This window comes from Clarias gariepinus, chromosome 18 (genome assembly GCF_024256425.1).
Source record: "Clarias gariepinus isolate MV-2021 ecotype Netherlands chromosome 18, CGAR_prim_01v2, whole genome shotgun sequence".
Lineage (NCBI taxonomy): Eukaryota > Metazoa > Chordata > Actinopteri > Siluriformes > Clariidae > Clarias > Clarias gariepinus.
Window position 1 is genome coordinate 28,096,608 of NC_071117.1, and position 25,392 is coordinate 28,121,999.

The following is a 25,392-nucleotide window of genomic DNA, read 5'->3' on the forward strand; positions in this document are numbered from 1 at the left end:
TTTACGCATCAACGACAGGTACTGTGTGTGTGTGTGTGTGTGTGTGTGTGTGCGCGCGTGTTTGTCGGAGACAAAAACAGAGAGAGAAAGGAAGGGGCCGACCCCTTAAGTAAAAGTGAAAGAACACAATGACTATGTTTTTTATATAATCACAAATAAAAATGATAAAAGATTTTAATTATATTAACTTTACATATTTGTTGCTTGTGTGCAGATGCAGTGTTGCAGTAACATACTAGACATACCCATGAATCAGATCTTTCCTGTCAAGATGTGTGTGTGTGCGTGCATGTGTATGTGTTTGTGTGTAGGAGACAAATGGAGAGAAAGAAAGGAAGAGGCCGACCCCTTAAGTAAAAGTGAAAAAACACACTGACTTTATTTTTGATATAATTAAGAACAAAAATGATTATAAAAAAATAAAATCATATTAACTTTATATATTTGTTGCTTGTGTGCAGATGCAGTGTTGCAGTAACATTCTAAGCACACACATGAATCAGATCTTTCCTGTCAAGATATGTGTGCGTGTGTGTGCGTGCGTGTGTGTGTGTGCGTGCGTGTGTGTGCGTCAGAGACGAAAAGAGAAAAAAAAGGAAGTGACTGACCCCTTAAGTAAAAGTGAAAGAACACAATGACTTTATGTTTTTAATATAATCAAGAACAAAAATGATAAAAGATTTTAATCAAATTAACTTTACATATTTATTGCTTGTGTACAGATGCAGTGTTGCAGTAACATACTAGGCACACACATGAATCAGATCTTTCCTGTCAAGATTATAAGTGGTTTTGTATAGAGGACTAAACATGACATAATTATAAATAAATAAATGTGTGAATAAATAAGTAAATATAGAAATAAATGAATAAATGAATACATGAATACGATATACCCTGAAAAATTGCTGAATGTATTCCTACTTTTGTTTATTAACATATTTCAAAATTTATTTATTTCAGAATTTTCACATTTCTTCATTCATTTATTTTTGTGTTGTCACATTTCTTTATTTATCTATTTTCGATTTTCCACATTTTTACATATTGTAGCGTTTTACCGCCGGAAAGGATGTTGGAAAGACGAGTGAGCTTACTTGCTGCCCAATGCAATGGCTGGGAGTACTTTATTAAGCACAGCACTAGATAGCATGAACAGCACATTCACACGAGAACCACATACAATTTAGCCTAAGCATAAACCAGAGCACATTCCACACGTCACACACACACACACACAGAACATGGCAGAAGCCACTACCCCAAACACCCTTCCCCAACAGGGTGAACACACAGACATCCCCGCAAGGCATGCTGGTCGTCAGCCGCCGCCCCGCCCACGCCACAATATATATTTTTTTGCATTTCCACATTTCTACATTTATTTATTTGTCGCTGTATGCTGATAAGGCTGATCACCGCCAGAGAGCCTGGAGAACTGCACGGGGAGAATGTTTGGAGTCGAGGGTTCTACGTCGCCACGGCGCTCCACTCGCCCGCAGTACCAACCACACGCTTTGCTGCCCAACCGTCGGGATAAAGCACCGGTGTTAGCGTGTAGGTTTCCCGCTCGGTCTGCTACTGGAAGTTCCGCCCCCCGAGTGTGTGCTACTAACCTGTCCGGCTGTGGTTTGGGTCCTAGCAACCTGGCTACCCCGAAGTTACCACACAGAGTTCCGTTAGCCAAATTCAGCACCGCACCCCATCTCTCCAGAATGTCCAACCCCAAAATGCAGTCCTCCTTGACATTCCCCACAAAGAACTCGTGTGAATAAGTTCGCTTACCCACTCGGACTCGCACCGTGCGACACACCCGTACCTTCACGTAGCCCCCAGTAACAGTGCGGACATTAAAGGCAGGATCATGCAGTCTGCAGACGCGCTTGCTTTGCCCCAGTAATCCAGAGCGCAGCAGCAAAACAGTGGAGCTGGTGTCTACGAGCGCCCGTAGTTAGATGCCGTCCAGCACATAGTTGACATAAATCCCCGCGCAATGTCCTACCCGTCCCGAACGGAAGTTGACTCCACCAGTGTGAGGAGCAAGAACGGTTGTGGGAGGCGGCTTCCCCTTAGCACCCCCCGGCGCTAGTTTAGCGGCTGCTGAAGTACGCTGTCCCTGAGAACGTTGCAACGGTAGTCTCGAGGTCTCGTGCCTCGGCATCGCCGCGAAACCTCTGAGACTAGCTTGTTGCCTAGCCGCGACGGGTAACCCTGTCCCCGGCTAGGTTTACCTACCGAGCGCCACTGAGCTGCGGGCGGTCGCTCAGCTCTTTCGCTGCGATGTTCCGCCATCATGGGCTCAGCGCACTCGGCCTCGCGCAGCACCTCAAAAAGAGAAGCTGGTGCCGCTAACCTGATGTGCTCGCAGAGCCGCGGCGGTCGGAGTGCCCGGACAAATGCATGACGAGCTAGCTCTTGTCGTGCTCGAGTTCCTGATAGCCCCGGTGCGCGAGACATCTTAGACACTATTTCAAACTAGAACTCTTTACTCATCACCGACAGGTACTGTGTGTGTGTGTGTGTGTGTGTGTGCGCACGCGCGTGCGTCGGAGACAAAAACAGAGAGAGAAAGGAAGGGGCCAACCCCTTAAGTAAAAGTGCAAGAACACACTGACTGTTTTTGATATAATCACAAACAAAAAATGATAAAAGAATACAATTATATTAACTTTACATATTTGTTGCTTGTGTACAGATGCAGTGTTGCAGTAACATACTGTAATTTCTTGTCAAGATGTGCGTGTGTGTGGGTGAGAGGACAGGAAAAGGAAGGCGCCGACCCCTTCCATAGTCATTGTGAAAGAACACAATGACTATGTTTTTGTAAATGAGTTCAGGCTTGGGTAGTACCCTTATATTTTTTTCTGTAGCAGGAAAAAAGTAAAAACAATTAGACATATAGACATTGAGAGATACTATGCAAATTGAGTTCTTTTTCTGGAAATGGTGAATTCATTCATTATGTACTGAATGTAGACAAAACAAATTCATTAGTGTGATAAAATTTCCTATGATAAAGGGATTCAAAATTAATTACCTGTTGTGCTAGCATTGAAAATTGAACTATAAATAAATAGAATGTTTTTATGTGCATACAACATATATTAAATGTTATAAAGTTAATGAGATGTCACTACAGCAAATTGTCACAAGTTGGGTGTTATGGGTTATGTTATTACCGAGGGCACATAAGACAGGCAAAGGCACAGAGGGGTGTTTTAAACAAAAGAGTATTTTAAATGATACAACATAAAACAAGAAAAAAGAAACAAAATAAAGTAACAGAACAACAAACTTATAATATACTAAACAGCTTTGGCAAAACACAGGCTCTATGGCGAAGAGTGGGACAAGGGGCTATGAGCGAACAACGAGGCTACGACCTCACAAACAAACTAAGCAGGGACTGAAACGGGACAAGACAAGACTAGAGACACGGCAAGACTAGAGACACAGACACTGGGAGACCAGAGACCGAACTAGAGACGAGACTCCAGAGACACAGGGAGACAAGGAAGACCAGAGACACGGAGTGACTAGGTCACTCCTAGTGCCTTCTGGGAAACTGAGTCTGCAAGCAAAAACTACAAAAAAAAAAAAAACAGTGACCTCTAGTGGTGGTCCCTTACACAAATTTAATACTTTTGCAAGAAATTAACATGCACTAAATTAGCAGTACAATAAACAGATTAAAACACATTCTAATATCTATTTTAAAATCCCATAACATGTTAAAATATAACAAAGAACAAAAATGACAAAAAATACAATTATCTATTACATATCAATCAATCAATCAATCAAAATAATTTATAAAGCACATTTAAAACCATGACGCTGACCAAAGTGCTGTAGAAGTATAGAACAATGAGTCAGCAGGTACTATACAGGGTATCTACTTAATATTCATCGCTCACTATTACAAACCACAAGACAGAAATCCATAGGATAAAATAAAAAAATAAAAAAACAGATCAAGCATGTTTTAAGCATGGTTTTAAAATGATTAATATTCTGGGCCCTCTCAACTGCAAAGGGAGGCTGTTCCACAGGCTGAGGGCTACTATCGAAAAGGCTCTGCCACCTCTGGTTTTGAGCTTTGTTCTGGGGATGTGCAGTAGTTGATAATCAGAGGATCGCAAGTCTCTGGAAGGGGAGTATGGAACAAGAAGCTCCGACAGATAAGCAGGTGCCAAATTATTTAAGCTTTTAAAAACAAGAAGTAATATTTTAAACTGGATACTGAAATGTACAGGAAGCCAGTGAAGGGAAGCCAGTATGGGTGTAATATGATCACGTTTTCTCTTCCCAGTCAGAAGGCAAGCTGCTGCATTTTGAACGGCTTGTAGCCGTTAAAGTTGTGACTGACTGAGACCTATATATAATGAGTTACAGTAGTCAAGGCGTGACGTGATAAAAGCATGAATTACTGTCTCAAACTGTTCAGGGGGATATAGTGCTTAACTTTGCTAAGAAGTCGAAGTTGGAAAAAGCTGGACCTTACAACTGAGCTGATCTGTTCATTCGAATTAAAGGCAAAGTCAAAAATTACCCCAAGATTTCTGATAGACTGATGAGAAAAAGATTCCAGCAATCCAATAACACTGTCATAACCACGGAAGAGATTAGACTTTCCAAAAACAATAATTTTTGTTTTAGTTTTGTTCAGAGTGAGAAAGTTTATCTCCATTCATGCTTAAACATCTTTGAGACAGTTCAACAAGGTCTGAATAGATGGATGACTATTTGTTGGGATAGACAGATAGATTTGAAGATCATCAGCAAAACAGTGGAAGGCAATTTTATGCTTCCTGAAAATGGACCCCAATGGAAGCATATACAGTGAGAAGAGAATTGGACCTAAGATGGACCCTTGGGGTACCCCACAGCCAAGAGTGCCTTGGTAAGTGCCTGTAACTTATTATAAACAACCTTTTCTAGAACTTTTGATAAAAAGGGGAGCTTAGAAATGGGCCAGAGTGATCAGAGTGATCCAGATTGCTCTTTTTGTTCAGCGGTTGTACTACAGCATGTTTAAAGGCAGCTGGAACACAACCGGACATCAAAGATGAATTAATTAAGTCCACAACATATGGTCCGATGGAATTCAATACATCCTTGCAAAGGCGTGGTGGAATGGTCTCAGAGGAACAAAAAGATGGCCACAGATGATTAATTATTTCACTTAGGGTAGTGAGAGAAACTGGTTCAAACTGATAAAAAAACAGCTTAGCAAATGGAAGAGGTGGAGGGGTCTAAAACAGAGGTAAATGGTAAACATTTGGTATTTGCAATTTTATCTTTAAAAAAGTGAAGGAATTGTTCACAAAGTGCAGGTGAAGGTTCAATAACAGCAGAATCAGAAGGATTAATGATAATATATATATATATATATATATATATATATATATATATATATATATATATATATATATATATATATATATATATCCCAACAAATATATTTCAATCTGTTTTATTGATTACAAGAGAGCATCTGATTGGGTAAACCACATAGAATTAAATAGAAATCCTGCTTAAGTTATCAATAGATCACTACATCAAGTTAATAACCAAGTTATATTGGACAAAATTGGCAATTTTGGCAAATTCGAATAAAAATGTTATTTGTCACATACACAGTCAGACACAGTACGATATGCAGTGAAATGCTTAGATGGCCACCTCTGACCTAAAAAATAAAAGACTATTATTAAGAAATAAATTTAAAAAAGAAAATAGAACTAAATTTAACTAAGAAAGAATGAAATATTTGTACAATACAAAATACAAAAATGACAATACATGAAAAATATAAGAAAAATATAGGAAAAATAAGAAAAACCTAGTTGTGCGATATAGAAAATATAGAATTATGGACTTTGTGCATCAGCGATGTCCTTGAACGTGCAGGTGTGCAGTGACCACCAGTGTCAAAGAATGTCCAGAATGAGTGCAAGAAAAGAAACATATGTGATGTGCAAATGGATCAGTACTGCGTGGTGTACTGATTAAGACCGTATCGCCTGCAGGAAAATGCTCCTCCTCAGTCACTCTGTGGTGGTCTTCAGGGAGCAGAATCGGTTTTCTGACCTCAACAAAGAGAACAGTAGATTGTTGGGATGTGTTACTCCCTTTAGTCAAATCACAGACACAAGGCGCTCTGTTTGATCACTGCCATTTATTTTACTTACATACTTCAATATGCTTTCAATATGTCATAAGAACTATATAACAAAAAATAAAACACACATCTGATAAATTTCTTATAACACAAGCATTCTCATAGGAATGATCAACAAAATAAATAGCTTGATTATTAAACAACTTCAAAACAATGAGGTGCTAATCACAAAATAAAACAGAATATTTACATTCATTTAAATGAAGGTAAACACTGCTCTTGTAAGGTCCGCTAGCATGCATTAGGTTTAAGCTAGTGTGCATTAACTTAAAGCATTAAGTAAACCCTTACATACCTCATTGGCCGCAATAACCAGAAGGGAGAAAATTAAATAAAATCTTCACTCCATCCATGTATTTAAGGACATATATTACACAACATTGTAGCCCAAAATATTCTGTCACAACAACAACTCTCACATGGCAAGTATATGGTGTCGCACACAATTGAACCCCGACTCCCCTGGACTGGAGAACATTGGTTCCACTCTGAAAATACTATAAAATGGTATTTTAACCACACATCCTCAGGTTCCTAATGATATTCATACTAAACAAAAATATACTTTGTTAACACAAAATATCCATATATTGAACTAAAACAATTAAAATAAATGATAATAAAGAAACAGAATAACTGATTATAATAGCAGTTACAGGATGGCTAAGATCCTTCACAATATTTCTGGCCTTGGTCCAGCACTGCTTGCTGTAGATTACAGATCTGGCCTTTAAAAACGCACGTTTTCGGAAAAGGGATCCCACGACTTGCCGCGGTTGCGCGCGGCAAGCTGTGAAAATGCCCTTCAATACCTGTAGGGGGCAGTCGTGTTTCAGTCTAAAGTATTGTGTGTCTACTGAAGCCGAAAAATGTTATGTCTCTTAGGCGCCCATTGACAGCAAGCGACAGAGCTCATAAACGTGTCAAGCTCAAACTGTTATGTATTTATTCATCATTTTTATTCAGAATTATTATTATTAGTAGTAGTAGTTCTCCGAATTTATTATTATTATTATTGTAACGCACCCGCGCGTGTGCAAAAGGACTACAAAGATGTATGACGTTGGCCTTGTTTTATTGTTTTTATGCGCTTTAAACGCAGACGGGTACTGGTGGCTCGGTGGTAGGTGATTCACCTGCCATGTGGGAGACCTGGGTTCGATTCCCTACCTGGACACCGTGCGGCTGCTTCTTTCGGCGAATCACATCTCTCGCTTTCCAAAACTCAAACCAATCATCTTTTCCCTTTTCCAAAATCTCCATAATTCACAGCCAATCACCCTTCCTTCCTTTCAAAATTCAGCTCGACCAATCCGCGTTGAGTCTCTCTGTCGAATCACGTCCTTGCGTTTTCAAAATTCACGTTGCGTTTCCAAAATTCTAAACCAATCAGCTTCCTCCGTTTCCAAAATTCAAAGCCAATCAGCTTCCTCCGTTTCCAAAATATCTGCCTTGGTCCCGCCTCCAGTGCGGATGCAACTTATTCAAACTTTTAAACGGTTCGGAATATCAATATTCTTTCAAAATAACACGGTAAGATGTACATTACAATAGTATTTCAGAGATAAATATACTTAATTTAAGCGGCTTGTGTCATATAACGTTATTGTAAAGTTGCCGATCCTGTATTAACATTATCGTTTCCTAAAGAGACGTCCCTCCACTAAGATTCACACTTACACATTAGCGGTGTATTTTAATGTTTTCCAGCGTTTTCGCAGTGTATTCGTCCAGTAATGACACATTTTCTGTATTTATTAACACACAGTGGTCGCGGTGATGTTATGGAGAGTTCAGCTCTGCCTATGATCAGAAGATTAACAAAACCAATGCATGTAAAATAAACGTGAACACAAACGTTTCCCTTGCATGTACAGTACAAACTGAGTGCAGGCTGCTAAAATACAGTATCGGCATTCCAACATGTAACACACACACACACACACGGCATAACAGCGTTATAACGGACATGTGGTGCATGCATATTTAACTGTATTAGATTATAATCTGATGCTTTAAAATCAATCACTGTACATTCGCCAAAACAATGAATAATCAACTGTAACTGTAACCTGACTACAGCAACACCATAATGTTAGTAAACCAGTAGATTATATTCTCATACAGATTTAAATCACAATATGAATATGAGGTTTGTGTTATAAGTTAAGTAATTTAGTGAATCTGTTGTGGCACAAATCCACCTTGAGTAAGTTTAGACTCTAATACAGTTAATATGACTGAACTAGATCTAACTGTGTATTACAGATACACACCGCCATCCTCCTGTATTATACACTGATATAAAATCTACTGTATCTATCCGTCCATCCAAAGGTAATCCATGTTTAAAGGAAATGCATTCTTATCATTTGCCATTAAACAATTTTAAAGATTAAGAAATGTAAATATTGATTATGTAATAGAGGTGTGTGTGTGATTTAATTATTTAAAATAAATACAAGACACCACTTAAGCGTCCTGTTTCTGGTTGCAGTTCACAAAACCGTGGTTCAGAGGGGCTCATGGCTCTGCTTTAAAGCCAAACTTAAGCTTGACTCTGATGCATGCAAGCAAGGTAATGTTAGTATAATTTCACATCTTAAATTTTAAAATATGTCTATTGTTGTTATTTTTCTGTCCTTGTAACTAGAAGTGGGTTTTACATTTTTAAAGGTTTTAGTCTTCATTCATATAATCCATTAACTATGCTTTCTTACTCTCTCAGTTCCTCCCCAGCTCTTCTGCACTGTCCAGAGCTGATACAAGTGCCATGGCTAGAAGGACATTGTCACCCTCTCGCAGGCGTATATTCAGACAGTTTCTCCTCTGTCACTTTCTCCATCTTCTGTGTCAGCAACTGCCACTACCTCCTTAACTTTTCTCCACCAAACTGTTAGCCACTGTGTCAACAGCCATGACTGCTGATCCCCCAGGACCACCAGGGTGATGGCCACCAGCACCTGAGCAACAGCTGCTGGTTCTTTAGGTGAGAGTTTGTACAGCATCATGTGCATTGTTTTCTTGCTTGTGGTAGTATAGTTATTGATTTTTATTGTATGTGCTATATTTACTAGGCTGGGGATAAGCACTGTCCCACGAATGGACCGAGTGGACCATCTGGACAAGGACTGAAACTGGTTTAACACTCAGCAACCAGCAGGTCTGCACCATCATAGCCCTCTGTCAAAACTTAATGCCATATGACAAGCAGCGTGAGGCATCCCCTGCTCGGCATCATGTGCGGTTGAGCACTGGACTTCAGACATCCCACAACAAAGGGTGAATTTACACCAGGTGTGGGGACCATGGCTTCTCGTGTCTTGTGTCTTAGGATCCACTGGATCACCTGGCCAGTAGACAGACTGTTGTTGCCTAGCAGAGGCCATGTTTGTCAGACTCTGTGACATTTACAAGAGCCCACAACACACATTTATTATGCATTGACAAAATGGACAATGATTAAACGGCTGATAAAAAAAATAGACTAATAATTTGTGAAAACTTGTGTTTTAATTAGTGGTGTGTAAATAGTGTCTAAGTTGCAGATTGGATCTGTATATGCATAGATACATGTTTTCTGTTCTTTTTTATTGTTGTTTTATCTCTACCGAAAAGGCAGACATTTTTAAGTTTTTCTTTGTATGTATTTCCTTCTAGCATTTATTTTTAGATATTTTTAGTTTTAAAGTACTGGAAGAAGGTGGAGAGATAATGAGTGAGTGCAATATATAACTGTATAATGATACCATAATTTGATAATAAATTTGCATTATATTTTTAAAGAAGCTTTATGATTTATTTCTATCACAAATATCTGTACAAACAAGAGTCAGTTAGAGTGGCTTTTTTATAGACTATAGATGAAAAAAATGACAGAATATGATTCTCTTTAAAGTACATCACCAGATTAATATTTCATTTGTAATGAATTTGCCTTCATTCCAGCAGGTCACAGTCATATAGAGAATGTAAAGACACTGTTGCAGTGCCTTTCATGTTTATTCTATTAATTTGATTATATTAGTCAAATTTACTTTTTGTGTAACACAGCATAAAGCATTTAACAGCAAATTTTAATACTTTGACAATAACCTAACCTCATGTTATGATTAATTAGGTAGTATTTTTAATTTTTGTGACACTTGTCAGATTTTTGGGTTAAAAAAAAAAAGTCATTCACGGGAATCGAACCTGGGACCTTTGGATCCACAACCTCCCCCTGCCTAATGCATAAAAATGTTCATTTTTGATGCAAATCTTAAAATTACAATGACATTAGCAGTCTGCAGCTAGAGGGAAACATTAAAGATGGTAATAACTTTCATTTCACCTCATTTTTTTCTCAATTTTTCATTATTTTCTCCTTTTTCCCTTTTCCCCCTTCTTCCCCTTCTTTTCGCCCTCTTCCCCCTCTCAAACAGACTATTGTTCCCCAGCTTTTTTTAAAGCTAAAGTCAATGCAGCTGTCTACCAGGAGATTTTAGTAGAACTAGCAGTACCTGTTCTGTTGACCATCATATTAAAGGAAATTTAAAGTTGGAAAAAGAATCCTCCACCACATTAAATCCTGGAAGCGTAAATAAAATAAAAATACTAAATGGGGTTTAATTTAATGCTTGATAAAGTTGCATCATTAATCAAAGAAATTATAGTATATCTGCATGTATAAATAATTCTATATATATATCAGTGGCGATTTCTTTAAGACTGCAAGGGAAGCTCAGCTTCCCCTATAATGTCACAAAATTAATGGTCAAATTATGCACTATTGTATTAACATTTTATTGACTAAAAATGCGTTAGAAAACGTTCATCTCAAAGACGAGTTCATTCAGAATTAGTTAGATGTAGCAGGTCGGCTGACTTGATTTTCTTCTCATACATTCCCGTAGCGTCACAGTGCATTTCCCCGTTGAAGCCCAGCGTTCATTGACTTCAATGCGGCTGCTTTGAACGTTTTTTTTTTTCAGTGCTTTGAAACTAGACGGTCATTGGATAAACGCTGCGATTATGTCCCGCCCACGGACGCTCAGCGTCTCTGAGAGTGAATGAGGAGCAAATGAGGAGTGGGCTAGCCTGGACTCCGAGCTTCTGCGTAATGATTGGAGGGTCTGTTGAAAGATTGCATCTCCTTTTGACTGACAGCGATTTTGTACTATAAGGAATCGCTATAGCTATTCGCGCTCAGTCCCATCGCGGATTTCTCAAGTTCAGTCGAAATAAAAACTGCTGCAACCTATTTCTTTATATTTGCTTGGCGAAATTGCTTGATTTTCATCATACATTTCACACAATTATACACCACATTCCTTGTTTCACTTTTACAGAGTTTAATATTTTTTTAGATCGTTCATTCATTCATATGGTAGGCTAGGCTAGCGTCGTGGGCGAAACTGCACACGATGGCAGACAGTGCTAATGTTGTCGACCTGATTTTGGCGAAGCCATTTTAAAGTGTTCCTTACGAGGAAAAACAGCAGGGCAGATCAACACCTAAGATTGATTTAGTGCAAAAGATAGGGAAAAATAATAGGTCTTTTCAGCTCTCCTGGTAAGACAAAGTTAGCTGGCTGACTGGAAGTGCTGTGACAAATAAAATGTACTGCTGGCCATGCCTCTTGATGAAACCATCTCACCGATGTGTTGTTTGGTCAAAGGTGTGGTTTGGAGATCTGTCTAACTTTGACAGGGCATATAAAAGACAATGAAAAAAGCAATGAACATGTGAGTGCATGTGCAAGATTAAGTTGCATGGGAAGGATCAGGGTTGAGCATGCAATAAATGAAGGTGCTCGCATTCAAGTGGCTAAACATAATGAAACAGTCAAACAAAACAGGGCCTTCCTAAACCGCCTTATTGATGTGACATCCTTGCTAGGCCGGCAGGAGCTGTCATTTAGGGGACATGATGAGAGTAGTGAATCATCCAACAAGGGGAATTACAGGGAGTTCACAGAAACATTAGCTAAATATGACTCTGTCCTGTCCACACAATTCGAGTCCTCAACTGTGTTTTCTGGTATGTCCCATACTATTCAAAATCACTTGATCTCTGCTCTTTCAGCCACCATTTCTGATCAGATCAGAGATGAAATTCAGGATGCTCCCTTTTTTGGATGGCAGGTGGATGAAACAACTGATATATCCTGCCGTGCCCAACTCTCTGTCATTGTTCGCTATGTGGATAGTAAAATTTAGGAGCGCTTTATTGGATTTTTTGATGTTTCTGGGGGGCGAGATACCAAGTCCGTTTTTGAAATATTAAATGAGAACATGCAGGGCTACAATTTTAAGGATAAGCTTGTGGCACAGACCTATGATGGGACTGCTGTCATGGCTTTAGATCTCAATTGTCTGCAGGCCAAAGTGAAAGCAATAGCCCCCAGTGCAATGTTTGTGCATTGTTATGCACACAGACTGAATCTGGTGCTGTCACAGGGGGCTAAATGCTTGCCTGAGTGCAGAATCTTTTTTGCATCACTCTCTGGATTTGCCACATTTTTTTTCTAAATCCACAAAGAGGACATATTTTCTGGATTCTGCAGGCTGTTCAAGGTTGCCCAGAAACGCTCCTACTCGATGGAATTTCACATTGCGGATAGTGAGCACTGTGGCAAACAATTATGATGGCCTCCTGCAGACATTTGAGAAAATCATTGCAGATACAACAATGGATGATGATACACTGGATTGTACCAAAGGCTTTGTGAGGAAACTGGAGGATTTTGAGTTTGTGTTCATGTTGTACACATATGAACAAATCTTCTCTGAGACTGATGTGGTCTTTGATATTGTCCAGCAGAGAGTCATGGATGTTCTTTACTGCAAGAAAAGAATTAAATCTCTTCTTGCATTTGTCAAAGAGAAGAGGTCAGAGGGGGCTTTCCAAGCCGTTTATGCCAAAACAGCAGATCTCACATTAGACCCACGAGATGAGCCCATAAAAAAAAAGCGCCGTCTGACCCAATTACAGGATCCCCAAGAGCAATACAGAAATCTGTACATGGCCATCCTTGATAACATCTTGGAGCAGATTCCTCTACGTTTTTCAAATTTGGAAAGCATGCTCTTTTTAGAATTAGCCAATCCAGAGAAGTTTAATGACATGAGACAAGTATTTCCAGAGGAGGGCTTTCCAAAGTGTCCTGAAAAAGTTATGGCCATCACTTTGATTCAGGGAGAGTGAGGTCAGAACTTTAAGGACTTGCAGGGTAACAGGGGAACTCTGTGTGATTACTTGGTGTTCCTTAAAGACATGGAGTTGGACAGTGCAATGCCTCCGCTTTACAAACTGTTCTCATCAGTGGATCTGCAGGTGTAGAAAGGAGCTTCTCCTGTTTAAAGCGGCTCAAGTCCTACACCCGAAACACAATGGGCCAAGGCCGTTTAAGCAGCCTAGCTCTGCTGGCCATTGAGAGGACACTGGTCAAGTCACTGGAAAAGACGCCTAGTTGGTACGACAGGGTCACAGACCATTTTCTTGAAAAGGAACGTAGGGCAGAATTTACTTTTAAATAAATAGACAATTTTTATGATGTAGGCCGAAAAATGAGCTTCCCCTATTTGACAGACCAGTAGCCGCCACTGATATATATTGCTTATACAGAGTGTTAAAAAATCTTTGCCTCTTCCTGATTTATTTTTACTTTTGTATGTAACTATACAGTACCCTGAGTAAATACACAATGCATTTTTAAAATGATAATTCTATTTATTAAGGGAATAAGCTGTACAAACCTATATAGCCCTATGTGAACAAGAATTTGCCCACATGCAAGTACTAAATGAACCAAGATCTTTGAAAAGCTAAGTAAAATTTTACTTGCCACATAATTACTACCAGATCTTTTAAATAAAAAAAAATCACTTGGGCCGAGTGGTTAAATCTGAGTGGCGCAGTGGTAAAGTCACCCTATCATCCGGACATCGCAAGTTCGATTTTGGCCAAGGCTTTGCGACTCCAGCAAACCAGGATGAGAGCTATTATGCACAAATTAGGAAAACATGAAACAATGGTGAACCTTCCGAGGAGTGGCCGTCCTAACAATATTACTCCATGAGCACAATTATGACTCATCCTGATGCTCATAAAAGAACACAGAACAAACTCTAAATACAGTCAAACCTTGGTGTACGAGCATAATTCATTCTGGAAGCATTCACGTAATCCAAAATGCTCTTTAAACCAAAGCAGATAATTCGTTCCACAACCAAAAAATATTGATTATAAAATTATCCAATATATACAAAATATTGGGGGGAAAATGAAACAAAATAACCTGCACTTTTAAAATAGAAATAAAACAAAAATAAGCTGCACTTTTAATGTAAAAATAAAATAAATAAAATACTGTTAAAAAAACTAAGACTTTCATTATCACTATTTACTCATCACTGCTGATAAGTAAATAGTGGCTCACCAGCCTCTTTCTTTTTTTGAGTAACTCTTACCAGGAACCTATCTAATGACACCTGATTTTGCCTCCTTTTGAGAATCTCACAGAAATTAAAAATTGCATTGTCATTAAACAGATTGATTGTGCGCTCTGCTACAGCCTTACTTGGGTAGTTTCCCACATTTTACACACTTCCTTAATCTCACTGTAAGTTAGGGATTCTCTGTCTTTTTCTCCTCCTCCTCCTCAGACGAGATCTCCTCCATAACCTTTTGGTGTTGCTCATGATGCAGATCCATCAGTTCGTCGGTGGTCAGCTCCTGGTTATGTTCCTCCACCAGCTCTTTAATGTCGTCCTCATTCACCTCCAGTCCCATAGTCTTTCCTAAGGGCACAATTTCATCGACAACTGGCGACTTCTGTTCATGAGCAAACTCCTCAGGGTCATATCCAAGAATGCAATCAGGCCACAGAATTTTCCAGGCAGAAGTAAGGGTTCTCTTGGTGACCCCATCCCAGTCTTTATCAATGATCTTAAGGCAGTGCACAATGTGGAAATGATCTTTCCAAAACTCTTTGAGGGTAAGGTTTGTTCCTTCTGTCACTTCAAAGCATCACTGAAACAAAGCTGTGATGTAAAGTTTTTTAAAGTTTAAAATGACCTGCTGATCCATAGGCTGGAGTAGTGGAGTGGTGTTGGGAGGAAGGAACTTGACTTTAATGAACTCAAATTCCTCCAGTAAGTCGCCCTCACAAAAACAAAACAGTGCCCTCTAGTGGTGAACCCTCACAAGGGGTGGTATTTTGGAAAGCTGTGTCTTGAAATGGCAAAGAAGTGACATTATGTTAGATTACATTCTTACCTTATTATTATGTGTCTAATGTAGAGAAGTGTGTTTAGTGTTTTGCAAAAAATGTGAGGCTGAGAATGTGCTTATAGTCGTGCAGATCTGTGATGAGGTCTGTTCCATGAGTGTAATGTTTTAGTAACTGTGTGTTATTTTCAATTTTAGTGTGTAAGCAATCATAAAAACTGTAAGACATCCAAAAAGCCCTGGTTGCTGATGTTACTTAATGTAAGCCGGGTTTGGTGGCGATCATAATAGCGTAGCTGCTTGGACCGGTCATTGTTTGTGTAGAATGTGTAGTGTGTGTGTGTGTGTACAGGGTGTAGTATGAGTGTGGGTAGTGTGTATTTCAATTCAATTTGATTTTATTTGTATAGCGCTCTTAACAATTGACATTGCTCCAAACCAGCTTTACACAATCAAAAGAATTATTTAAGTTTGTATGAAATCTGAATGTGTATGAATCAAAATGATAAGATTGTCACTGATGAGCTAACTGAGGATGATGGCGACAGTGACAGGGAAAAACTCCCTGAGATGGTAATAGGAAGAAACCTTAAGAGGAACCAGATTCAACAGGGAACCCATCCTCATCTGGGTGAAAACGGCTGCTATCCGCAGCCGTTTTAGATTGTTTAGATTGTTTAGATTGATCTGCACTCATACAATACTGGGTGAGACTGAAAGTTCAGTATAACAGGAGATGTGTTAATTTGGAGTCCAGTTTGTTATTGGAGGCTCAGGTAGACTGTAGGAAACTCCTGAACCTAGAAGAGAGATCCTAGGATAGTCCTGAACTATCAAGTGACTGAAGTCACAAGTCCTCAGAGAACAGCTGTCTGCATCAGCCGAGGACATGTGTAGGATGTGTGTGTGAAAAAAATAATAATTTAATAGAAAATACAACCGAATTCGGGAAAAATTCGGACGTTTTTTATATTTAAATAAAATGAAAACTTAAAGACTTTCAAATCACATGAAACAATATTTTGTAAAATGTTTAAGCTAAGAAATTTAAAAAGAAACTGAGCTCATTTGAAATTTTATGCCTGCTACAGGTATCTTTAAAAACAACATTCCTCAACATCAAATTGTAAAGGCTTTGCAAATCTTATCATCTTCAGTGCATAACATCATCAAAAGATTCAGAGGAACTGGAGGAATCTCTATGCATAAGGAATAAGGCTGAAGACCTTTGTTGGATGCCCATGGTATTAGGGGCCTCAAAAGGCCCCACCTTCTAGTGTGTTATCACCGTTCAGTTCAAAATCCAGCATCTCTGATGGTATGGCGGTGCATAAGTGCATACAGTATGGGCAGCATATTTTGGAAGGCACTATGAATGCTGAAAGGTATAAAGGTTTTGGACGATGTCTCTTTGAGGAAAAACCTTGCATAATTCAGCAGGACAATGCAAAACCACATAATGAAGCTGTTACAACAGCATGACTTTGTAGTAGAAGAGTCCACGTGCTAAACTGGCCTGCAGTCTAGATCTTTCACCTATAGAGAACATCCAGTGCATCATTAAACGAAAAATACATCAAAGACGACCACAAACCCTTCAGCAGCTAAAACCCTATATCAGGCAAGAATGGGACCAAAGTCCAAGACCAAAACACATAACCTCAATGCCCAGATGTCTTTAAACTGTTTTGCAAAGAAGAGGAGATGCTACACCATGGTACCCACACCCTCATCCCAACTTTTTTGAGACCTGTAGCAGGCATCAAATATAAAATGCGCTCATTTCGTGCATATAATTGAAAACGTTCTCAGTTAAAACATTTATGTTCTTTATGTTTTATTGTGGTTAAAATATTATCGGATTTGAAAGACTTTTAGTCTTTTTATTTTATACAATTTTAAAAAAGCCATTGAAAGCCAATAAATGTGTACATTACATCATCATCACCATCATCATTTGTCTGTATTGTGTATTGTAGTTGTGTGTTTTGCGTGTTTTAATTCTGACATACTGTAGATATTTAAAGCATAAACAGTTTCTACTTAAATTTAAATACTGCAAAAGGTCTTCGAATGAAATCACATATTTAATGCAAAGAGGTCACAGGAGATTATAATTTGAACTACATTTTTTAAAATGTTTCACAAAATAAGGTATGATACATTTAAAAATATGTTTACTGGTGTAAATAATGCTGACAGAGATAAACAACATAAAAACAAAACACAACTGCAAGAGTTAACCCCAAAATAGTTGACAAATATTTTGAAAGTGCTAGGTTAATAGCTAAATAACAACAACAACAACAACAAAATACAAACAAAGTGGGACAAGGGACTTAGTACCTTTGAGAACATGTGATTCATCTTACTAATTTACAGAAACTTTAGATACATGGAAATCAAGTTTAAAGAAAGAAAAATTTATCCACCCATGAATATTAGAACATATAAGATCTGTTATTTAAATAATTATTTGATTCTGACTAATGCCTTGACGTCTGAACACGCAAGACTAACTGACACCAAAGACATTCTTTTTAGTCTCTCATATGATCACAAGACAATTTTCACATAGTTACATTTCAAGTGCACTAACAACTTTATATCTTTGGCTACTTGTTTATAATTAACATTGTAAATGCTATAATTTGAACACTTCCTCATTTAATTGTTTTATTTATTCTTTATTAAGTTGCATATTAGTGACAGTGGCTATGTTCTGAATTTTTTACTCAAGTTTTTCCCCAACCTTACGGCATTTTTTCTTCATCGTGTCATTGGCGATGTACACAATCTGATCAAGGGCCTTAAGAATGAGAAGATCCATGTCATCATCGGTGTCTATCTCCTCATGGTAGTTCTTCACAGGGAAGATGAAATTCATGGGAATCCCCAGCAGATTACTGCACATTTGCATCTGGAAAAATACAAAAATGTAGCAACTGATGAAAAACTAATAAACAAACAAACAAAGCGAGTGTGAACCTTTCATTCCTCTCTTTGTTTTACTCTTCTCTTTTTAACATTTATTCCTTTTTTTAATTATATAATTTTTGCAATTAGAAAAAATAGACATTAATCATTTAATTTAAATGTGTGCTAAACATTATTAATGTACTTGCTAATGAGCTCACTGTTTAGTATTACTCTCTAACTCTTTGATGAAAGCAACTAATTAATTACCTTTTCTTTGATCTTCTTGCTTGTGTAGATCTTTCTTAAGTCTTCTTTAACCAGTGGGCATGCTAAATCTGGTCTTGTCATGACGATTAATTGTGGCATATCTGAATGATTTTAATAACAATTTACAAAAAATCTCTGCAAAACGAATAGCATTCTATGCAAGTTAATTAGTCAATATTGTACTAATGTGGCAGGAAAAAGTACAGTATGTGAATCTTTGGGAATATTTATGGTTGTCTGCATTAATTTGTCATAAAATACAATCTGATCTTTATCTAAGTAAAGAACATTGACAAATATTGTATAACATGCCTAAAATAATAACAACAAAATTCGCCTTTTGGAGTGGCCAAGTCAGAGCTTAGACCTCAACCCATTAGAGATGCTGTGAAATGACTTAATAAGAGTCACACACATGAGAGGTACAAAGAAAGTGACAGAGCTAAAGCAGTTCTGCCAGGAAGAATGGGCTAAAACTCTTCCAGAACAATGTGCACTTCTGATCCACAGCTACAGGAAGCACCTGGTTGAAAGTATTGCTGCCGAGGGGGATTAACCAGTTATTAATAAGCGTTAATTAACTTTTTTTTGTGGTATCATTTTAGGCACTTTATATTTGTCAGTACTTTTGACTTAGATGAAGATCAGATCACATTTTATGACAATGCAGAAAACCATGAAATTCCAAAAGTTACACATACTTTTTCTTGCCACTGTATATATTCAAATATTTATGTTTATCATATGTTGTCTTTGCTTGAATAATTAAACACTTTAAGTAAAAGATGTGTTTTAGGTATATAATTATGGTGTGTAATAACCCTCTTTACCCAGTTTTTTAGCCTCATCACGAATGTATTTCATCTTTTCAATGACGGTTTTATTCATCAGTGCTACTTTGTCTGCTGCTAAAATGTTGACCAGGCAGAAGGTTTGTTCTTCAAGTGCTGGGTCGCTTCTGTACCCATGATCTTTCGGAGATAGTGCTGCCACAGGATTAAACTAAACACATGTGGGATATGGAGAAAAAAAAATCAGGCCTTTAACTTGCATGTTATTTTTTTGCAACTTCTGACATCAGCTTTTTAAACATGTACTGTATAATCTGTTTAAAGTGTTAGAACTAATTATTAATTGAGTTAATTCGGATAAAATAATTCTCACTTTGTATCCTTCCTGAATAAACCCCTGCACAGCTGTGGCAATGTCCTGGGATTGAACTCCTCCTTCTTCACTTTCAAGGCCCATGATATCATTGAAGACAAATGGGAAGGTGGATCCATCCTCTCCTTCAATGTAATGGGTTTTGTACTGTAAGACAAATCAACTGTAAAATATACAGTACTTAAATATGTTCTAATATTATTTACTGTGTCTGTTTATTTTTCTATTGCAAATAATGTACTGACGACTATTAAATACTTACAGTTGTTGTGAAACTCTTTCCAGATCCTGTAGCAGTCAGAGCCTCACATGTGATTCGTCCTTGGAAAGCATTATTGACTGAGTTTATAAAACTGGACTTTCCTACTCCAACTTCACCAACAATCAGAATCCTGACATATGGGACGTTTGGATTGCTGATCTTAAAGTCCCTTAGTTTCTGTTCAATTTCAGGCTTTTTACTAGTGAAAAAAAATGATTTATTAAACAGACAGAAAGAATTGCATTCTAATAAATGAAGTTGTGAAAGTTCTAAGCCTTGTAGTTTTTGTCGTTTTTGAATATAGTGTGGTTTATTTTTGCTGCAGTCTGATTTGTGTTGTGGATGTTTTGTTCATAATAAGTCACCTATATCTCTCTCTGTGTCTGATATGTTACACTGGAGTTGAGAAAGAGAAATTATGTGTGACAGCTTAGTCACGTTGTAGTTTATGTTTTATTCTACAGTGTTTTTCTCTGCAGGCACTTGATGGGTGGAGTTTGGAGATGTGGTTGTTGGAGCCGTCAGCATTTGGGCGGTTCCTTCTAAAGCATAAAGGTCAGCCCTTTTGGGCGGTGTCTCTCTCTGTCTTCCTGCAGTCTGGCTTTTTCACCAAGTACCTCATTAGTTGTTTGGCTTATTGCACTTTTCAACATCATCCAGTCAAAACATGCACTACTGACACTAACTTGATAAATACCCTTTATTTGTTGTTTAATTATTATTTTGTCATTTTGGTTTAATAACACTTATTATGTACTGTTTTTCTGTGTGTGGCCTTCTCTTTTTGTTGTCGCTCAGAAATCCATAGATTGTATGGGATTTAAATAAATGGTTTTACATGCTACAGTGAACTAGTTTTTCTATGGTTTGAATTTGCAAAATCTATTTTAAAAACCTTGAAATCTGAATACATCACACAGATCCTGCTTTCTTTGGCACCTAAATAATTTAAATTGCATTGTGCTGTGATCAAACAAAGTGATTTCCATACAGTTGCATGTCTTTTACAATTAGACTGGTAGATGGCAGGGTTACACTCAGAATTTGAAAATCATTCTGCTGCCCAAACCTGCTTACAATAGTTACAGTACCAGGTTTACTATACTAGTAATAATGTGTTTAACTAACAATGTGCATTTTTATTTATCAATCTTTCTATTCTAAAACAATTTACATATTATGTGGTTATGTAAATAAACATACTTTATGCTATTCATAGATGAGACCTAAAATTGGAAGCGCCCATTTTTAAGGTGAGATCACTGGACCCTTAAAATGTCTTTACATGTCCCTGCTCATAGTGTGAGCTATACATGTTTATTTGCATGAATGTTAATAAACTTACTCCCAATGCATTTTCCTCCATTCCTTATCAAATTCTAAAAGGCAAAAGTCATAATAAAAAATAAAAAAAATGTCAGTCAGTAGTGTAAGACTGAACTGATATTATGCAAATAAAAAAGGGGCTGAGATCACCCATTGTTAGCTCTAATTGTTCTACGACACTACACACTGATTCACAATTACACAAAAGCTACTGTATATCAACGATGAAACATTATTTTGCTCTGACTCTGTTGTCTTACCTGGTGGGCCATGTGAAAGTTCATTTTCTACCTTTGGAGGTATGGATTCAGGCACATTTTCTGATTTAGCTTGTGAACTGGGCACATTTCCTCCCATTTTATCCAAATAACAACTGCTGTTGAAAAGTCTTGCTGAAAATAATAAAAAACTAAAATGATAAAGCAAACTTAAAAAAAAAAAACAGTGCATGTTTTATTTTCTTAAGCAAAAAGAAAATAATCTGACATAGGACTTAGAGATACTGGTGCCATTAAATATGATTTATATTTAATTAAATATTTAAGATCAAGAGAGATTTTATAATTTTCAAACATGCAATAAAACCGATAATAATATAGTATAGAATTAAAAAAAAATGCATTGATTTAAGAATATTCTATTTAATGAATCTGTATATAATATATACTCACTGCTTATGGTCAGGTCCTCTGTTAGTGCAACTTTCAGTATCTCCACTTTTATACCATCTGTTTTCTCTTTCTGATGTCACTTACAAAAAGGCGGTTCCATCTACTGGATTCTTTTAAAAAGCTAACTTTATGTAAATGGAAAGTGAAAGAATATTCATTCAAGCTATCACAGTTTTCCAGTTACAAATGGTTCTCATGGCTCACAGGTCAGGTGGGAGGGCCTTCTAACCAGAGAGCTTGAGGCCCTAGAGAAGTTACTGCATGGGTTCCAGGCTTCACAGACACTGAGAGAGATTGCAATTTCATCCATGTCATAAAAACAGTTGCAATATGTATAACTATGTTCATTTGTCCATTTACTTTTGAGCCTGTAAAACTTGAAGGACTTTTTAAAATGGCTTTAATTTCCTAATTTAATGCTTTAAATTAAAGCTGTAAACTTATAAGTTATTCATATTTCCACTTTTTTTCTTCATTTCAAACACATTGTGGTGGTGTACAGAGGCAAAAATTTTATAACTGTTGAAAAACATGCTTATGGACCTGACTGTACTGTAACTAGGTTTCATTGTTTCTACTGTATATTACAAACGCCACTTTGAAAAGTCAAATTATTACAAAGCACTACAGTATGTACACACATTCACACACTCATGTAATCCCTTTTATTGGACATAGACTATAAACCTATAAACCAAATCCCAGGTGAACAATGTGATACTGAAAGTCAGCAGTGTCCTTAACACTAGAAGCGCTGCGCCAGTGTCACCTACTTTTAATGCGGTTCACTGGTCATTTTGTGTCAATCTGTACATAGATTAATATATCTGGTTTGGCAAGGAAGTATGCATATTATTTTACAAGGCAGACTGGGTGTGCTAACTTTCCTAACCAGTGCTGTTTACACTATAACAGTGCTTAAGAGAACAAAACAAATACATTGGCGAATCTAATTCTAGATGAGTCTTGACTATACAGTAAGTGTGTTTCAAATCCCTCTGACCCATTCTATTTCTTTATCTAAGTTTCTATAGCTTTTTTTTATTAGCTAGATAGAATCAAATGCCCAGAAGACTCCCACCAATTTCGAATCTTTAACAAATAATACACATATACATGTGTATATATGTATATATGACCTACATATAACTAAGCAATTATGTGCATATCTCAATAAAGCATCGAAACTAGAGGTGCCTATCACAATATATCTTTAAAAGATATTCTTATCAGTGGTTTAAACATGTAAATATTTATTTATTCATAGATTTTGATTAGTTTGGAGGTTCCCTTTCACAACAATGTTAGCCCATACATCCAGTCATGTCATGTCAAAAAAACATTAATTACTTTTTGAGGCCAAGACTCTAATTCAAATATAGCACTTGGCTTTGTGTGCATTGTGCCAGGGATCAGGCTTTTTTCTACAAAAATGAATTACAACAACCCACGAACTAAAAGGTGTAAGAAAAATTGAGTATTAAATATAAACAATATGAAATAAGAATATAATAATAAAAAGAAAAATAGATCATGAAAAGAAAATATTGAAATCAGGAATATAAAAAATGAAATCAGTATAGAATATAAATATAAATTTAATAAATTTAATATAGAAATATAGAAAGCATTTGCCTGTGAAATGTACATTATGTAAAAGTAATAAAAATACAAAATACAATTGAAATGGAATTAAAATGGAAATGATGCCCAAATAATAGCAAATAGGACTTCAAAATAACATTTATTTATATATTTAACCGAGATCCATCCATGACAAACTGATGGGGGTAGTTTTTATTTAGGCTAGTAAGCTGATTTTCTGCATGGGAATTGAACCTGGGCCATGGTGGCAAAAGACGTGAATGCTATCTTTTTTTCTAATTTGCTGTCACTGCTATAAAAATGAACATGAATTCCCTTTTACAATAGCAAACACCATGAAACAACTTTTACAAGTAAAAAAAAAATACTAAGCAACTGCAATATAACAAATGATTATTATACCAGAAAGTATCCAAAAGAAATGAAAAAAGCAAGTAAACAATATTGAATAGTGAGCAATATTAATTGATGATTTTCCAAGTTCATGTTGTTTAAAAACCTTTTATCACACTTACAAACCACTCATTCTTCTCTGCCCCTTACTATCACTAGCATTGGTTTTGTTGCATGTGGGAGCTATGCTGTTCTCTGCAGTAGTATGTTTAGAGAAAAAAATAAAAATAGGCTAAAATGTGCTTTTCATATTGACCAAAATCATAATGGAATGTTTCCAACATATTATTAAAACTATGCCACAAAGTGTTAAAGCAGTTCTAAAGTCAAAAGGGTTCCAACCAGTACTAGAAAGGTGTACTTAACAAAGTGGCCACACTGTCAAGTTACTAGGCATTAAAATTGGTAATAAAGTCCATATTTTTAAAACAAATTGTACATATATTTTATTACACATGAAAATTGTCAGAGATGGTATGCAGTCTTCTGAAGGAAGTTGTTTGGGATATTGCTGAGAACTTCTAAATTCATGCCTTCCAGTGTGTGAGGCTTTGACCTGTACACCTCCTCCTTTGTATGGTTTCACATAGAGTAAGATCTGGACTTCTTGGATGCCATTCATGAGGTTCATGTTCCTTTTGTGCCTTGGAATATGTTGTCCTAACCAAGCAGGTGTTGCACCATGGGGTGGCACTCCAGTGATACTACAAGCCATTAAATAGCAATTAAATACAGTGGAACCTCGGATTACGAGCATAATTTGTTCCGGAAGCGGGTCGTATTTCAAAACACTCGTAAACCAAATCGAATTCTCCCATAAGAAAAAATGAGAACTTTAATTATTCGTTCTACAGCCCAAAAAAATAAATGCATAAAAGTAAATAACACAAATAAAAAATAGAACAAATTAACCTGAACTTTACCTTAAAAAAAGTAAAAATAAATCCTGACAGATAAGTGTTTCCGTTTGTGCGCGCAGGCACTGTGTGTGTGTGTGTGTGTGTGTGTGTGTGTGTGTGTGTGTGTGAAGCTAAAGTAAGCTCTCCTCTCCCCCTTCTCATCTTACACAGTTAACCTTCTCACAGTTCCTCTTTTCACACACGCGCACACAACAGAAACACTCGATTGAGCGACACACTAACGGAATCACTGCTGTAAAGTAAAAATAAAACAAATTAACCTGCACTTTGAAAAGAATCGTGACAGAGCAGTGTTTCTGTGTAGAGCAGAGAGAAAGAGTGTGTGTGTGTGTGTGTGTGTGTGTGTGTGTGTGTGTGTGTGTGTGTGTGAATGCGAATATAGAAGGGGTCTCTGTGTGTGTGTGTGTGTGTGTGTGTGTGTGGCACGGTGTCCAATGACGCGCACAGGCACAAAGAGCAGGCTGACC

The 25,392-nt window shown here is 37.2% G+C and overlaps 1 protein-coding gene and 1 long non-coding RNA gene across 3 annotated transcripts; one reads left to right on the plus strand and one right to left on the minus strand.

Annotated features, from left to right (window-relative positions):
- Positions 1 to 8,679: 8,679 nt before the first annotated feature.
- On the plus strand, positions 8,680 to 9,783 carry LOC128506113 (uncharacterized). Its single transcript, XR_008355685.1, has 3 exons — positions 8,680 to 8,762; positions 8,913 to 9,173; positions 9,262 to 9,783. It is a non-coding gene; the product is annotated as an uncharacterized LOC128506113 (long non-coding RNA).
- Positions 9,784 to 17,466: 7,683 nt separating this feature from the next.
- LOC128507063 (interferon-induced protein 44-like) lies at positions 17,467 to 22,122 on the minus strand. Of its 2 annotated transcripts, XM_053477702.1 has the most exons (8): positions 22,008 to 22,122; positions 21,597 to 21,728; positions 21,356 to 21,389; positions 20,011 to 20,209; positions 19,749 to 19,895; positions 19,415 to 19,586; positions 18,585 to 18,685; positions 17,467 to 18,318 (listed from the first exon to the last, which is right to left on the minus strand). In XM_053477702.1, the coding sequence occupies exons 2-8, from the start codon at positions 21,691 to 21,693 to the stop codon at positions 18,130 to 18,132; spliced, it is 939 nt and encodes a 312-aa protein (XP_053333677.1). In that variant the 5' UTR covers positions 21,694 to 21,728; positions 22,008 to 22,122; the 3' UTR covers positions 17,467 to 18,129. The 2 variants fall into 2 exon arrangements, with proteins under 2 accessions (XP_053333677.1, XP_053333676.1); XM_053477701.1 differs by lacking the exon at positions 22,008 to 22,122 and having other exon boundaries at positions 21,597 to 21,948.
- Between the last annotated feature and the right edge of the window lie 3,270 nt (positions 22,123 to 25,392).